The sequence below is a fragment of the Cricetulus griseus genome, chromosome 2 (assembly GCF_003668045.3).
Source record: "Cricetulus griseus strain 17A/GY chromosome 2, alternate assembly CriGri-PICRH-1.0, whole genome shotgun sequence".
NCBI classification, from domain to species: Eukaryota; Metazoa; Chordata; class Mammalia; order Rodentia; family Cricetidae; genus Cricetulus; species Cricetulus griseus.
Window position 1 is genome coordinate 201,661,045 of NC_048595.1, and position 17,509 is coordinate 201,678,553.

Sequence of the window (17,509 nt, forward strand, 5' to 3'; positions counted from 1 at the left end):
AGAGTCAAGCCTACTTCTAAGAGGGGGTGGGGACTAGTCGCAGGGATAGCAAATTGCAGAGCTGCTTTTGAACCCAGCTAGCTTACCACATCTGGGGACACAGGGACAGGCTCTGCTACAAGGATAGACAGACCCCTACAGTTATGCGAAGCTCATAGCTATGAATGAGTGAGCTGCCCCTCCCCACCTCCAGGCAGGGCAGTCAGCACTGCAACTGCTCTATTTTGGGTAGCCTGGTGTGTGTGCGTGCATGCGTGCGTGCGTGGCAACTCTGGGAGGCTTACTCTCAAGGCCACAGGGTCTACAGACAGAACCTTTCAGATGGGCTAGGGACACAACAAGAGTCTTAGGTTACCGCTTTAGGACATGTCCACGAGACAGACTTGGTACCTATATGGAAATACCTGATCCAGGCCCTAGGAGGGACATCAAAGTCCCAGGGCCTCACTGGGTATGCCAGGCCCCTACCTGCAAGCCATGGCTTGCTGGCATCTCAGGATGTGGCTCTGACTTTTAGGGCAGTGAACAGGTACCTGTAAGCCAGACCTCCAGGCCCTAGGACTGGCTGGGTATCCCCCAGACTTGCAGGCAGGAAAGGTGGGCTCCAGGACTCGGGGGGTAGGTTTGAATTGCCAGACAAATGGAAGAGCCCGCACACCTCCCTCTACGGTGCTGTTACCTCCAGAGCAGCGGAAGGCTTCTTTTTGAGTTCCTCACACTTTCTGAATTTGCAAATCTGATGGCCAGTCTTTCGGTTCCTACAACTGCTGCACTGCTCGCAGTTGATGCGCCTCCGGCAGGGCGCACACATGCCGCAGCGTTTCCGTTTCTTCTTGCCTGAGCTGATGGCAGAAGCCAGCTCTCCCTGCATGGGGTACTCGGCCAGGCCAGCCATGTGCAGCGCGCTCTCAGCCAGGAACACACCAGCTGGGGTCATGATGAAGAGGCCTGGATTGATAGGGAAAGCGCCCAGATAGGGGAAGTCGGACTGGCCATTGAGGGCTTCGGCACTGGCCACAGCCTCCATGTCAGGCAGGCCAGCACCCGCCTCACTCATCAGTGGCAGGTGTTCCTGCACCACGCGCTTTAGCATCTCTGTGGACTGTGCGAACTGCTGCAGCGTCAGCTGTCCCTCGGCTGCCAGCTCTGTGGCCCGCTCTGCCTTGCTCAGCAGGCTGGCCACAGCACCACTTTTGTGCTTTGAGGTAGGGTTGCTTTTGTCCACGGCCATGGCCGCAGCCAGGTCATGACCATTGGCCAATAGGGAGGCTGCGGCTGCGGCTGCCTTGTCAGCAGGTTCTCCCCCTATCAGGCTTCCACTGCCACCACTGCTACCAAAGGAAGAGTAGTGGGAGAGTGGGCGGGACCGACGCAGGCTCTTGTTGAGGGGTTCACTGATGATGCCACTCTTGTTCCGACGCTCAGGGGGCGGGGCGTCGTCTGCCACTGAGGCTGGTGTGGCCGCAGCCACTGTGGTACTTTTGTCTGTCCCTCCTGCCTTTGGGCCACTGCCACTGCTGCTATTGGTGCTGCTGCTACTGCCACCGGCGTCCTGGGAGCCACCGCCGAGGCTCGACATGGTGGGGCCGAGGCCCAGACCCCACTGCTGGGAGAGCCTGCAAACTGGGGGCTCACAGATGAGTGCGTAGCTCTGCTGCCCACAATAGAGATACCTGGTGGGCCTCGCTCAGGGCAGGCACATGGTCAAGTGTCCACGCAGAACTGTCTTTACTCTGTTGGGAAAGGTGGGGACAAGGTCAGTAAACCCTCCTTCTCAGCATTACCACCCGTATCACCATGGTAACAACCGGAAGCCTGATAAGGCATTAAGTGCCAAGCCTATCTTGGCGAAGAATTTATTTGGACTATCTCACCTAAGATTCAGCAGAACCTTAGGAAGTGGTAGTGGTAATCCATTTCATAGCCAGAGACAAGGCTTATGAGAGTTACTAGCACATGGACACCGGGAGAGGCTCAGGGAGGTTTGGGCCAGGTGGCCCCAACCCAGTTGTGCTCTATGAAGATCTAAATCTACTAATGAAGGAAAGTCCTTGGTGGGGGCAGGAGATCTGGCGAGGCTAACTAACCCTGGAGGGTTAATCACCTCCACTTTCTCATCTCTGGTCGCCACCCATCTAAAAGAGAGGAGTAAAGATATAGACCATTAAGATATAGACCGCAACATCCCAACAGCTGCCCCTGAACACTTGTTTGGAGGCTGCAGTAAAGGATTCAGGCTGCTCTGTTCAATTCAGAGTTTGATGGAGTACAGCACCCCTGTTTTAAAGAACAAAGAAAGAGGGGGAGCATGGGGCCTGAAGTGCTCCTCCCTCCAAGAGTGGGAAGACACACCTATATTCCACACACTTCCTCCTCTGTTCCCAAGCCAGAGCTATCACCTCAGCTCCTGCTCTGTTATGGGTCTCTGCTATGTCCTGGCCTGGCTTCCAGGCAGAGGAAGGGCACAGGCCTGACAAGTAGCACAGTAGATAGAGATTCCAGTGAAAACCCAAAGGTCTGTGATGGAGTAGGTGGAGGCAAGCAAAAGCCTGTCCTCTGGCCACCTGCACAGTTCTGAGGCCCGGGGCCTTTCCCAGGATGGGGCTTCTGAACTCTGACCTTAAGCAGGGCATGTGACTGGCCAGCCTCCCCCCTCCCCCAGGTCCAGATGGAGCAGGGTAGCAACTTCCTCATCAGTCTTGGCCCTCTAGCATCCCATCCCTTTAGGCCTGCTTCAGGGAGAGGAGAGAGAGCACAAGGCCCAACCCCCTGAGCAGCTGGTGGCTCAAGGGGCAGTTGAACATCTGGTGAACCCCACCCTGCCTTGGGCTTAAGAGTTGGGAACACATCAGATCTTTGTCCCCAGACAACCCCATCACACCCACCAGGCCCTGGATACTCAGCCTGTACCCCATCGTGCAGTCCAACCCTATGTATTTACAGAGGGGTAAACCTGTAACCCATAGGCCCTCTACTCTGTGGGCAAACAAGTACCCACAAAGAGTGGTTAGTATACCCAACTGAAACGCTTCAGGGGAGGCAACCTGAAGCCTCACTTCATAAGTTCTTCCTCAGGTCTCCATGGAGCTAAGTCCACCCAGGGCACCAATGAGGAAGAATCAAGCACATTGGAACCCACCTGGACAATCCTAGGAAGGCATGGTCAGAAGTCAGGCCATAAGAGAAAGGGGACCATTCTAGCTGAGGGTTTTGTGCTATCTTACCTCCCAGGGGCCAGCCTAGGTTACCTTTTCAGACCTCCTTCCTTAGAGACCAGTGGTCCCTCTGGCACCAATGACCCTGGGTATGCATGGGGAGGGGTGTGCAAAAGAGTCAGAAAACACCAAATCACCTCTTCTTGCTCTTGCTCATTGAGTTTAACTTCCTTGCCCAGGGCCACAACCCAGCATCCCCAACTACAGAGACAGAGAAGAAGGAAAAGGTCTATGGGCTGGAGCGACAGGAGCAAAAGCCCATGTGTCCCCCGCCTCTAAGGCCTGCTGGCTGGTGGCAGAAATCGATAGCCGCATTAACGCTGCTCTTGCTTGCTCAAGCTCTCCCTCCCTCCACCAGCTCCAGGAGCCAGCGCTGCGTGCAGGGCCGGCAGGTCAATTAGAAGTCAGCTCCCTTCAACACAGCAAGCAGCATGGTTCAGGGCTGGTGCTCACTTGCTCAGGCTGAGCTCCTGCTTTTTTGTCCCCATCCCCAGTTTTTACACATTGGGAACAGGTCTTGTTGTTTTATTTATCTCCAGTCCTCTCCAAGAATTTTCCCCATCTCTCACTTTGGTTCTCCCAGGGACCACCTGCTCTCGGTCCCTCAGGTCTGAAGACACACTGAGCTTTGGACTGAGAATGTGATATATCACCAAACAGGTGCTTCAGGCAGAACACTGGTTTATCAGCCCTGGAAACTGAAGGTGGGGGAGGATACACATGGGGACTGGCCACAGGGGCAATGGTCCTCAAACTCAGACAGCAGATATGCAAAACTAGTCTTCACGGCCTAGGCCTAGTCCCCAGGCTTCTTCTAAACCTGCCTTTGTGGCTGTGTCATCCCCTTCAGACCTAGAGAAAGGCTGATGCCCTCACTGGCCCTAAGGACCCCTGACTACAGGCCCCATCTCACCTATTGGGAGGGAAAGAACACAGGGGACATTTTCCTAGGCCCCCACCTTTTACAGCAAGGCACAGAGCAACCCCTCCCAGGCCAAGAAGGGCCTGGCAATACCCAGGCAGCAGGGGAAGAGCTGGGCCGCGTTGAAGCAGAGCAGGAATGAGCGGGAGGGAAAGCTGGCGGGCAGGCAGGCGGCAGCGGCGGGCGCATCCATCATCCGCCCTGCCAGGAACGCATCCAGCCCCCAAAAAGAAATACTGCGCCTGAGGAGGGACAACAAAGGGCTCCGTTTCATCAGCAATGCGGAGCCAGCGCCCCACCGCCCTGCCAGCCGCGGTCAGCCCACAAAGGACCCCTTTGTCCAGGCAGGAGACCGGCGGCCTGGAGCTGGGACCAGGGGCTGACGGGTGGGGACAGAGCCTAGGGGTGAAGGAACTAGTCCCAAAGAACTGGGGGGTGAGGGGGAGACAGGTGGTTAAGGACAAAGAATGCTGACAATAGAACTCAGGAATGGGTGAGAGACAAGACCTGGTGGGATGAACCCGAGTCACGGTTAGAGGTCAGAGGGATCAGGGATGGGAATGATGGAGCCAAGAGAAAGCAGCTGGACATATCCACAGAGGGAGGACCCTAAGAGTGATAATCAGGGACACCTGATGAGACCACGTCTAACCTAAACCCAGAGAGAACCGATGGAAGGAGGAGGGCTGGGGACACAAGAGTTCTGCCCCAGACCTCGGTACCTCATGGGGGTTAAGACCTTGGATGCTCGAAGCAGGGAAAAGCAAGGGGGTGTGGGAGCTACTCCCACCTCTACCCTTTGAAGGTACAAACCTTGTCCTCTTCAAACCAGTACCCCAGCTAACATTTAACTAAGAACCCCTTGCTAGCCGCTCACATTTATCGAGCACCTACTGTGCTGTGGAACTTGCATGCTTCATATGCTGATAGTGACCAATAACCGGTTTCAGAGATGAAGAGAACAAGGTTCACAAAAGCTCAAGCTGTCAGCCTAACACCAACAGCTAATGCCTAACAGTGGCAGAACTTGAACCCAGAGCTAAGTGTTGATCACCTGCTCTAAGACTGCCTTTGTTCTACTTGGGCAATTAACACAACAGCCCAAGGCAAAATGGCCCAGTTGTCCTACTGCCCTCCCACCAAATTGTTACCATGCCTGTCACCTCTTCCTGGTCAGGGGTGAGCTGTCACAGGCCCCCTGGGGAGTGCCCCACCTGGAGGCTTAGAGATCCACATGCAGGAACTCAGAATGCTAGGTCAGTGACATCATAATGCCAGCTGGCAATGAGGTCACCAGAATAGTGGCAGTGGCCTCACCCCACCCTCCGCCCCAGAAGAGGCTGACTGCATGGGGGAGGAGTTTGCATATTGGGAGGGGCTGATGCTCTGTGTTCCTAGGAGGCCTGCAGCTAGATCTTCTAAATGTTTAGCAGCCCCCTTTCCTACTTATCCCAATAGTGACCCGATGCTACCTGTGCTACAGTGGAAGGAGGGGAAGGAGGTCACAGACACTGGAGTCCATGAGAGCTGGGGTGGTAAGAAGCCAGTATGACCTGAAAGTAGACTAATTGATGCTAGAGGGTCTGCTCAGAGGAAGAGTCTGCCTAAGTAGAGCTAAGGCTAGGGAGCAGTCACCAGTCCCATGCTGAAAGCTTTGGGAAGAACTGGGTGAAAGCAGGGGCCAGGTATAGGCTTTTGCAAGGTCCCAACTGGACAGAGCCTTGAGGTCAAGGACAGGACTTTTACATATAATTCAATGTTTTTTCCTGGGGAGGGAGGCTCCAACAGCCCCGCCTCCTGGACACTGGGGTTACAGGTGTTATCTACCATTCCTGTCACTGGTTTAATGATTTAACTGCATTTTTAGAACTATGCAAGTACCATCCTGCCTGGGGGCAGGTTCCCCAAGGTGCTATGCCTCTTCTACTGAACTGGGTCTAAGAACCTTCTAGGCCTATGTTGTCTGTGGGAGGAAGAAGGCCTCCTGTACTAATGGCAGGGCTTTGGCCAAGCAGAATGCATCAATGGGCTAGCCCTACAGAGTACACACTGGTTTAGAACCCCTTCTACCTGCCTGGGGTATAGAGGGGAGCACTGCTGGTGAGCAGTATAAGGTCAGACAGACAGCTGTTGGCAGGGAGCCCAGACCACAGGTTCCAGCGACTGAACTGGGTGGATCCACTCATGCCGAGGAAGAGGTTCTGTCTGAGTACCATAGTTCAGTCTGGGAAGTTTCTAGAGGTCGGGAGCCCTCTTGGGCCCAAGACACACACGAGGGTGCTAATCTTGGAGTCAGGAAATGCGGCTGTAGCCTGAGACCTGAGCACACATCCAGTATGAAGGAACAGACCTGTACAGCCATTGCAACCACAAGCACTTAGCAATTGACTGGGGTGAGATATGCCCTGGACACCATCCAGGGATCTTTTAGATTTAACATTTCAAAACTTTAAGAAATAAAGGGGGGCAGGGTGTGGTGGTGCACGCCTTTAATCCCAGCACTCAGAAGACAGAAGCAGCTAGATCTCCAGGAATTTGGGGCCAGCCTGGTCTACATGGAACTTCAGGGCAGCCAAAGCTACACAGTGAGATCTGCCCCTCCCCCAAACAAACAAACAAACAAACACAAACAAAACCACTCTCGGACTGTGGCAGTCATTTTGTGAACCCATGACCTCTGGCTTAAATCTTCTGCTTTGAACAAAGCAACACGGGCCTCTGTTCTTCCCTATAGAATTCCCTAAACAACCTCCGATGGAGGCCCTGGCCAGAAGTGTGCTTTCACCTGGGCTCTAGGCAGTGAGAGGCAGAGCCTGCCACTCTGCTAAAAACTTTCTCTCCCAGCACCTCCCCTGAGCTAGGTTCTTTCTCCAAATACAGCAAAGGCCCAGGAACGCCCTTCCCCATTTTGTGATTTTAGCACATGAGCTTTGAGCTCTTTTCTGATACATCACATGGGACCCCTTGGACCACAGCTAACAAGGGCATAGCCTTTCTTCTGTATGCCTCAGCCCATACTCCTCATAAACACCTTGAGTATGTCCTGTATTGCCCTGAGAGTAGACAAAGTGGTCAGTTGGCTAGTATGGACAAAATGATACTCTCCCCTGGGTGTCTCTGGATCTGGAACTAAATGCTTCCCAGAATGACACCTGCTGCCTTAACAGACACTCACCTAAGACTGTATGTAGCCCATGTCCCTACTTAGCTCCTGTCCTGGTTGGTTTCATCACAGGACAGGCAGAGAAAGCTAGCTGAGAGCCAGAGGGCCAAACTGTGTCAACAGTAACAGTATGCAATGAGTCTTAAAGTCTGTGTTGTGGCTCTGACCTGGCCTTCCCTCACCATGAACTTTGAACTAGCCCTTTCTCTACATCAGTTTCCTATCTGTAGAATAGGAAATTTACTCTATTTTTATGTATGTACGAGTACCTACACATAAGTATATGTGCTGTGTGCATTTCTGGTGACCTCTGTAAGAGCAACTAGCGCTTTTAACCACTGAGCCACCTCCCCAGCCCTGGAGAAGGTTCTTGATCCTCACTCTATAAACTCTTGGGCTCGAAGGGGAAGACGATAGATACAAAAGAGGTTTAGGGGCTGGAGAGATGGCTCAGAGGTTAACAGCACTGGCTGCTCTTCCAGAGGTCCTGGTTTCAATTCCCAGCAACTACATGGCAGCTCACACTGTAACCTTAGTTCCAGGGGATCTGAAACTTTTACACCAATGCACATTAAGTTAAATAACTTTTTAAAAGGTTTGGAAGAGTTGACTCCCATCCAGCTTCCCATGGAGGGTTAGTGACCTTGTGGTCTGACAGGAGGCCAGAGCTAGTCACAGGATTTGCAGGTGGGAAAGGTTCTGAGCAAGCCACGGAGGAAATTTGGCTTACTGGGCGCCCTTTAGCTCTGCTCGCCTAAGGGGACATGACAGCAAGCCAGGCACTATGCTAAGCATTTTTTTCTTGTACTTTGTTTTTGTTGTTGCAGTTTTGAGACAGGGTCTCTCTCTCCTCTTGCTAAAGAGATCTGCCTGCCTCTGCTTCCCAAATACTGGAATAAAAGGCATGAGCCACCACACCCAGCCCTTATAGTTTATTACTGGATTCTCACTACAGCCTTCTAGCTAAATCATGTGAAATCATCTGCCTAGGGTCACAAGTCAGTAGGTGGCAGAGTCAGGGTTTGAACCTGTGTGACTCCAGGGCACATGGAGGCTTTAGAAGGCTCAGTTCCCCAAGGGTCCTTCTAGTGGCTTTCAGGCTCTAGGCACATACTTCCAGAAAGTCTCCTACTATACCCTAAGTCCAGGGAAAGACAGGGTAAGGGGCTACGAGTGGGCCGGACGGGCCTGGCTGGGCAAGAGCTCCGGGCATTCCGGCAGCCTCCGCAGGAAGCAGAACGGGACGGAAACCGGCTCTTGATGCCTCCCCCAGAATCCTGTGGGCAGCCCAGCCAGGCTGCACAGAGGCCTTCTTTGTGCTGGCCCCAACCCGCCACCCGGCTGGCCCAGGGTTTTGAGTTTCCTGGGGGGTGGGGGGTGTCCAGCCACCACTAAGCCTCCAGCTTCTCCCCCTTCCAGGGACAACCACAGCAGTTCACAGCTGGAGGGGGAAGTGAGTGGCTGCCCCAGAGACTCTGGGGACCTGGAACAGGCCCACATCCCAGTCATACCCCCAAACCCCATATTTACATACCCCAAACAGAAGCCGAGGCACCTAAGCCATCACATTCCCCACCGGGAACCACCCCAACCCTGTTCTACCAGGGTGCTCTTGGGCCAGGTGGGTGGGACAGTGCATCTGCCAAACCACCCTCTCCCACTTTCTGGACAAGCAGGGTACACCAACATTTCAGGGGACAAAAGCCCCTTGGGTAGATAATTAAGAAACACAGAGTACCTGGGAGGGAGTGTGACATCAAGTGTGTATCCTGAGGAGCAGGACTATGTGTCACCAGGAGAAGCCTGTCAGACATTTACACTGCGTCAGGCTGTGGGTGTGCCCAGGTACAGATGAAATCCAAGGGCCAACCTTATATTGTCATGCTACTGCACTCATGGCTATACACCAACACAGGTGGAGGTACCTGGACTACACCGAAGAACACACAGCCACCAGAGCTGTGTGCAAGCAGAGCATTAACTGTGGTGGGTGGGTCGGTGTCTGCGGGTTCTTCAGGTCTGTGTGTTCACCTGTCTTAACTGTGAGACAGCAGTGTGCGCACTGTGAGCTGTGGCGGGGCTTGAGTGTGATGGGGATGGTGCAGATGGGAACTGGTGCCCGCTGCCAGGCCCCTATGGAAACAGGAAGCTGCCCACAGGTGTGCCTGGGGTGAGGTGGGGGCTGGGTTGCAACTAGGTTCAGTTTGTCCCCATGAAAAACTAATTCACTGTTTTAGCCGAGAAACCCAGCCACGAGGGAGGCACCTGTCTGTCGTTCAAGGTCCAACAGCTCTGGTCAGCATCTAGCCACCTGCCTGCCTGCCTGGCCTGAGCATGGTAAAAACTGGAAAACAAAAGCCCCCAGACCGCAGGCCCTCCCTGCAGAGGCGTGGGGGAGACAGGCAAGAGGCAAGAGACTGAAGGGGAGGGAGAGAAGGAGGGAGGTGTCGCTGCAGCCCCGGAACACAAAAATAATGAGGCGAGAGGGGCCATGGGGCCAAGCTGGCTGGTTCCGGAGTCGCTATCTGACCTTGACAGATGCCACAGCTGGGCGCCTGGAGAGAAGCTGCAGCCACCCGCTGCCACTATGCTGCAGCCTACCCCCCAACTCCCCCAGGCCAGGGTAGATTGAGGCTCTTACAGGCCAGCCACAGGCAGGCGCCCACTAGGAAAAGGAAGGCAGACAGCCCTTGGGTCTGACGGAGGTGACTCTCTGTGTGTGTGTGTGTGTGTGTGTGTGTGTGTGTGCGCGCACAGACAGCCCGTGGGTCTGGAGGTGCTCTGTGTGTGTGTGTGTGTGTGTGTGTGTGTGTGTGTGTGTGTGTGAGAGAGAGAGAGAGAGAGAGAGAGAGAGAGAGAGAGAGAGAGAGATCCAGCTACAGGGTCTCCTGAGGGTACCCCAGACCTCAGGTGTGTCTGAGTGTGTGTGGACGTGAAGCCGAGTGTGACTGTAGGTGTGACAGGAACAAAGATAGTGCTTGTATGATTACATCCTTGGGGTCACACAAGACAGGAGGGATAGACTAAGGTTGATGTTGATGTGGACACATTCTTGGGGATGGGCACGGATCACTCCCCTACCCTCTTCCAGAGACACAGCTGCCCTGGCCAGTGCAAGCCAGGTTGGGACTAGGGCTGGAGTGGGAGACAAAGAGAACTGTATCCCCAAGCCCTGTGTCTTGCAGAGGGAGGATAGGCACCCCCATGACTCCTCCTGGCCCACTCTCCCCCACCGTGGCGGAGTTGTGCCCCTCCGCATGCAGTGATGGGTATAGAGCTGGGTACTGCCCCTGGGGGTTGGCAGCAAGGGGTTGGGGTGTAAGCTGCAGCAGGGGACGCTGGGCTAGAGGTGGATTAGCAATTCCGAGCACTGGCTGCATAATTAAAAAATCATTACGGCAGGCAGGCGGGCAGAGCTGAGTGTGAGCTCACGCCTGGAGCAGGCGGGGACACAGCCACGGCGCTCCCCCTCAAAGTGCTTCCCCGAGGAAAAATCCCACCTGCTAATATAATTATGGAAAAACACAAGCACGGAAATTCTGTTTCAGCAAACAGTGTGCCTGAGTGCCCAGGGCCTGCATGGCCCCCAGCACAGCTAGCAGGATTTAAGGCTGGCACTTCTAGTTCACTGCAGTGAGACAGGTCCTGCTGGGTCCAGACTCTGACCTCCACCTGCTGGCATCCCCCAATCCCAAGATTCTGCATAAGATCATCACTGTAAGTCCTGGCAAAGCTGACAGGCACTGGGTGGTCCAGGTCACCAAAGCAACACTCCAGAAGCTCAACTGACCGACACCCCCCCACCCCACCCCACCCCCGTCCCCAGCTTGCCCTTCATCAGTTTCTGCCCAGCCCCTCTGGTTGGCTGTGTGGACCCTAGGCTCCAGGCTTGTCTGGGTTAAGCCAGGCAGGCAGCCATTCAGCCTGGGAAAGGCGGCCAGCTTTGGGGCACATGCCCCAGAAGGGCAGGTTGAGCCGCCATCACCTCGGGCCTGGAGCGGGCAGCGCAGGAGGGAGCCGGGCCTAATTAGTCGGCCTGGGAGGACGGGGCGGGCGCCAGGCGGCTGCCCAGAGCAGCGAAGGCACGTCCGCGAGCGGCCAGGAGGTGGTGGCGCCCGGAGACGGCCTGGAAAGGAGGGCTGGGGCCAAGGAGATTCCACAGCGAGCAGAACTGCCGCCCCTCACTCCTCCATGCCACCAGGCGCGGCAATTAGAGGCTTTCAAAGTTTGTCCTTAATTGGTTTCATTTTTGCCTCATAAATGATTCATGGCCCCAGAGGTCTGGGAGGCGGAGGGAGTGGCAGGGGAAATTTGGGGAGGCTTTCGCCTGGGGCCAGTCCCTCTACCTGAGACTGGGGGAGAACTGTGAATCCAGAACTGTGCAGAGGGTCTGGGGAAGCATTTGTCCGGTGGGACCCTGTAGCAAAAATTAAATACCCAGGCCCTCTCTTTGGAGCACTAATTAGGAGCGCAGCGTCTCTTCTGTGGACCAGGCTCTAAGGTCCAGGCACAGGCACAGCAGCTGCTGGGGCCCAGGAAGCATGAATAACACCAAGATAACAACCTAACAGTATCGATGGTAATAGCCATGAACACTTAAGAACATGAACTGGAAACAGGCAGAGGCTCTTTCAACCACTCACTGCCCCAGTACCAGAGGGTGAAGGAATACCAAAGACTCCTGCTTTCAAAGAAACCAAAACCCAGCAAGATTAAGACCAGCCTTCTGAGCCCCTCTGCCTCCTTCCAGAACCCCTAACTCCCAAGCTCTCAGGGCTCAAGTGACCTTGTCCTCATGAGACCTTAGAATACCTATAAAATGGGGACAGAGAAGCCTAAAGTCCCTATGGAGAGGTAACCCTGTGCTGGGCCCTAGGATACCGGAAGATGCTGTGGACACCACCCTTTGGGAGCTCCTGGAAACATTTAACAATTTATACAGAGAACTTCCCCATAGGCTAACATGATGGGGTGGTAACAGGTCTTGGAGCAAGTGGGAACCTCTTTCCCTTTGGCTAGCCCACAGGATGCTGAGGGAGGGGATGTGGCCCACTGAATCCAAGCCTGGGATCAGATCTCTAAGAAACTAAGAACTACAAATTAGACCAGACTGACATGAGATACAAATTGCTACCACCAAAAAAATTTTTTTTCACCTGGCAGTGGTGGCACACAACTCTAGTCCCATAGTCCCAGCACTTGGGAGGCAGAGGCAGGTAGATCTCTGTGAGTTCTAGGCCAGCCTGGTCTACAGAGAGAGTTCCAGGACAGCCAGAGAAACCCTGTCTGGAAAAATGCGTGTGTGTGTGTGTGTGTGTGTGTGTGTGTGTGTGTGTGTGCGTGCGTGCGTGCGTGCGTGTGTTAGAACTCAGTATGTAGACCAAGCTGGCCTCAAAATCAAGAGATCAGTCTGTCTCTGCCTCCTAAGTACTTGGATTAAAGCACTATGCCTGGCATGTTTTTTAAATTTTTTAAAGATTCAGAGTGTGCGCTCCAGTGCCCGCACTCCAGAGGCTTTGGATCCCTTGGAACTGGAGTTGCAGGTGGTTGTTAGTCAACTAATGTGGGCTCTGACAACTAACCCAGGTCCTCTGGAAGAACAGGGAATGCTCGTAACCACTGAGCCATCTCTCCACACTAAATTCCCTGTAGGCCCCTAGAAATGAAGAAGCACACAGTGGGCGAAGGGTCCCCAGGTTCAGGACTGCAGGCTAGTTGCTTGGTTTTGGATCCCTCACAGACATCACCTCCCCTTGCACCAGATTCTCCTTCTGCTGCTAGGGCAGTAGAACCCCCCTCCCCTCCTCCCGTTCTCCTACTTAGCCTGCCTCTCTGTAAGGCAGAGAAAACACTTCAGGACAGAAAACACCTGCCCAGACCCTACCACAGCCATCAGAATATGTAGCCACCTACACTACCCTTCCCAGATGAAGTAAGGCTTATGGAAAACAAGGGGCTTGTCCAAGACTACACAACTTTGGGGTACACAGATTTAACATTTAGGGAGCCCATGTCCCTTACCCCAGTAATGGAACAGGGCAAGGAGTATCCTCAATTTCTCCCATACCTAGAAACTTTCTGCCCCAGCCCTGGTCATTCTCTATTCAAGGCAGAGAGTGCCCACACTTCCTCAGAGTCTAGAACTTGGTCCAACTGAAGCTGTGGTCAACATCATGCACAGGGCTGCCAGCCTCCTGTCTCTTTCCAGCTGTATCTTTTGACAAGCAGATGGGATGGTAGGAGAAAGTAAAATGGCACCCAGGTGACAGGCCGCAGGGGAGTGGCTATGTTCCAGGGACTACCTACCCTACCCAGGACAGCCAGTGCTTGGAGATTCTACTTGCTAAGGTGTCCATTCCTTCGGAGGTAGACTGGCTAGTTTCTGCTCCATCTTGCTGGAGTAGTAGCTTAACAACCTGGGCTGCTTGATGGTACAACCATGTTACTCTTGGAGGAAGTGAACACTCAAAAGATTTGTTCTCTTTGAAGAAATGGACACACTTGGCACTGAGATCGGTGTACTATGGAAGCCGACAATGGCCACTAACATGGATAAGTGGGGAGTTCTTAGGATACTGAGTCATCCATCCTCACTAGATGGATACCCTGCTGCCCAGGTACTCACCATGGGCCAGGACACAAGTGACCTTTGCTCCTGTTCATCTACCTGTCAAAGAGTTGACTAGTGGAGTCATTGGGGTCCCCCTTCCCAGCTTGCCCAGCAAGCTGCATGTCTCCAGTGGGTCACTACTGACGTCAGCAAGGCCAGCTGGGCGTGGAGCCTGCCACCTCCGGAACCACCAATTAATTAACTTTTGAAATTAATTTCCCAAGCAAAATTCCATAATTACATCTGTCTCCATCAGCCTCCTAGCTGGGAAAGGAAGAGGATGACCCCATGCTGAGGTAGAACACAAGGTGAGGGATGACCATGACAACCTGGAGTCAGGTTGAAAATGACACAGGGGGTTTGGTGTCATTATAACAGGGAATTTGCCTAGTGTCCTTTGGTTTTGAGGAGGGAGGAACTAAGCCCAGAGTCCCTCAGCCCAAAAGTGAAGGGTTCTCAGAGACCTGTGTCCTGCTGAGTTCATCTTGCTGCTGCTACCCCCTACCTCAGTGCCCCAAACATAGCAGGTCTTGGCCCAGTAGCAGCACAGGCTCCATGAGGCTGAGAACGCGGCTGCGGTCTAATTTCCCAAAGGGGCTGAGATTAATTAGCTCACACACAGGCGCAGAGAGGGAGAGAGGAGAGAGGGAGCAGGGGCGGGTGGCGTCAGGCAAAGAAGGAGCTGGCTGGCTCTCCCCGCCACCCAACCAGCAGGCAGTCAGGCGGCCTTGACAGCCTGGGTGCTCTGAAGGTCAGTGGCCAGGCTGGCTGAGCCAGCAGACTGGCACCATCTCCTTCCCAGAATCCTCAAGATCAAGGCAGGAGGGACAGGAACCAGGAGGGCAGGGTTGGGGGAGGGAGTTTACTGTTACCACCATCTATAGTGAAGTACCCTGTTCACACCATCTTGTTCATCTTCACAGCAGCCCAAAGACAAGGGTAACATGGTTCTCCCTCTTCACAGAGAAGGATGTTGAGGCTCAGACAAGGGCAGTGACTGGCCGAGGTCACTCAAGCTTGGGCAGCAAAAGGTGAGCCTTTTATAAATATTGGTTGGCCCAACTCTAGAGCCCACCCTGCTGCCCCAGGCCTCTGTTGACAGCGTGAGGACAGCAGCAGCTCTGGAAACTGGCATCTGAGAGAGTCTTCTGCTTCCAAATGGGTAGGAGTCAGCCATTTTACACAGAAACAGTGACTAAAAGGAGGAAGTGGTGTGAGCTGGGGACAAGCTTTAGGGAGCCCCCAATGACCACATGGAGCCTGGGGCTCTGTCTGGTTAAATGGTAAACCAACCAGAAGATGGGGGACAGGGTCGTGTTTCCATGACTGTTCCTGTGTACCTAAAAGGAAATGTTTGCTTAAAGAACCTCAAGTTCCCCAGAGAAAAGGGCCCCAGTAAGTGCCTAGGTGGCTCAAGCCTAGTGCTAAAATGTCACAGAACTTTTCAGCAGGGACATCCCCATGGGTGCTCACCCTCCTAAGGTCAGCAGTCTCAGCAGCAAACATTACTCATTACCCATGACTCTGAGATGGGGAAGCATACCTCTTGGAGGCACAAGTTCAGGCTGCTGAAGAGTCTACTTGGGCTTTGGAGTCAGGATACCTAACCCTGCTCTGCCTAGACCTAGTCTAGGGGATCCCAGATAAGCTGCTGAAGCTTGCTGAGCTCAAACCCTGGTCTGGAACATAGCAAGTAACCAACCCACTAGGTCCTATAGACCACATACCCAAGTTTTTGATATGGGGATGGCTTGTTATTTTTTTTGCTTTTTAAAAAAGATTTGTTTATTTATCATGTATACAGTGCATGCCAGAAGAGGGCACCAGATCCCATTACAGATGATTGTGAGCCACCGTGTGGTTGCTCGGAATTGAACTCAGGACCTTTGGAAGCGCAGTCAGTGCTCAACCCCTGAGCCATCTCTCCAGCCCCTATTTGTTTGCTTTTTTGAGACAAAGTTTCTCTGTGTAACAGCCCTAGATGTCCTGGAACTTGCTCTGTACACCAGGCTGGCTTTGAGTGCTGGGATTAAAGGCATGTCCCACCACGGCCCAGCTTGGCTTGTTATTTTTACAGTCATCACTTGCTTAGGTCATGGGTATTGGATGACCAAGGCCCTAGTTTTCCTGTGAGCTGCCAATTCCCTCATACCTATCTTCTGCTCCTCCCACCCACCTCACCCCACTCCACCCCAACTTACCCCTTTACACAGCAGTTCCTGCCCTCTACCTGCAGACCCCAGGAGACAAGCATGTTGTTGGCTGGGCCCATGCCTCTTCTGACCTCACTGACCACAGGAAGAGCCCACCTACATTTATGGTCACCCTTTCCATGCCCACCCTATGGTGGCACTTCTCTATCAGTAGTTGTGGAACTATGGCTGGCTCTGTCTCTTTCCTTCCAGGATGAGGCCTCCAGTGATTTACTTGAGGCCTCTGAACCCTCACACCCCACCTGCTGCCCCTCAGCTGAGAAGAGCTCCAGACAGGTCATTTCCAAGACAATCCAATTAATGATGTTTCTTGAGGAGTGCAACCCCATGAAAAAGTCTGGCTTTGGTAGAGCAGACAGTGGCCACTCAACCCAGAGCCTCACACATGCCAGGCATGAGCTATGCCGCTGAGCCACACCCTTAGCTCTCATCACTTACTTTAGGAACCACAGCTTTAATACAAAGATGGGGTTAAGTCTATGTTAGAGATGATAAAAATGAAGCCAGAAAACTTGGCAGGCTAGGTGTAGTGGTGCACACCTTTAATCCCAGCACTTGGGAGGCAGAGGTAGGCAGATCTTTGTGAGTTTGGGGACAGCCTGGTCTACATACATACTTGAGTTTAAGGCCAGCCAAGGCTACATACATTGTGAGACTCTTGTCTCAACAAAAACAAAACAAAGAAAACGTGGGACATGACACAGCACATAGGGAGAGGAGACCAGGAAGTGGGAGTCTGTAGTAGAGACAGATGCTGTCCATCCTGTCAAGGCCCCTCAGATCACAAGGCCATGCCCACCCAGCTCAATTATCCCACATCTTATACAGAAAACGGTCATGTTTCTATTCTATGTGGGAGAGAAGGCAAGCCCTGGCCCCAAATGGAGCCAAGGCTTAGACACCACTGCAGGCAGACTGCCAACCTCACAGCCCAGGCCCTCTTGTTAGACCAGCGCCATGCAGACTAAGAGGTGTGGCTAAATCCCAAGTCTCGGGGTGCTAGCTGGGGGGGTGGGCACTGTGTAATGAAAGTCTTGGGAATCAAGGGGAATGCCAGTATAGCAGGACAGACTGCTTGGACACAGTTCACTGTGCCAGGAGAGGTGTTGGTCCTCCTCCAGCTCCCGGGATGTTCCCATCTCTCACAGACCCCACCTTGCAGAGGGAGAGAGCTGGCCCACTCAGTGCTCCTGGAAAAATGGATTTCCACAGCACTCCTTCTCCATCCTTTCCTCCTCCCAGCTCTTTGGCCTCTTTTCCTTGCCTACCCTCACCTGGTATGCTCTGCTTGAGCTATAGTTCCCTATGATAAGGGCAACTGGGCACCCAAATGGGGCCACAGTAGCCTAATGGGGAAAGCACTCCTCCACACCACCACACAGAACC

General features: G+C 53.5%; 1 protein-coding gene across 4 annotated transcripts in view; it reads right to left on the minus strand.

Moving 5' to 3' along the window:
• Cxxc5 (CXXC finger protein 5) overlaps positions 1 to 17,509 on the minus strand; it is a 31,401-nt gene that overhangs the window by 1,581 nt on the left and 12,311 nt on the right. For all 4 annotated transcript variants that reach the window (XM_027400774.2, XM_027400772.2, XM_027400773.2 and 1 more), the window contains exon 2: positions 680 to 1,733. In XM_027400774.2, coding sequence (XP_027256575.1) covers positions 680 to 1,579 — 900 coding nt within the window. In that variant the 5' untranslated portion in view covers positions 1,580 to 1,733. The remainder of the gene's footprint in view (positions 1 to 679; positions 1,734 to 17,509) is intronic.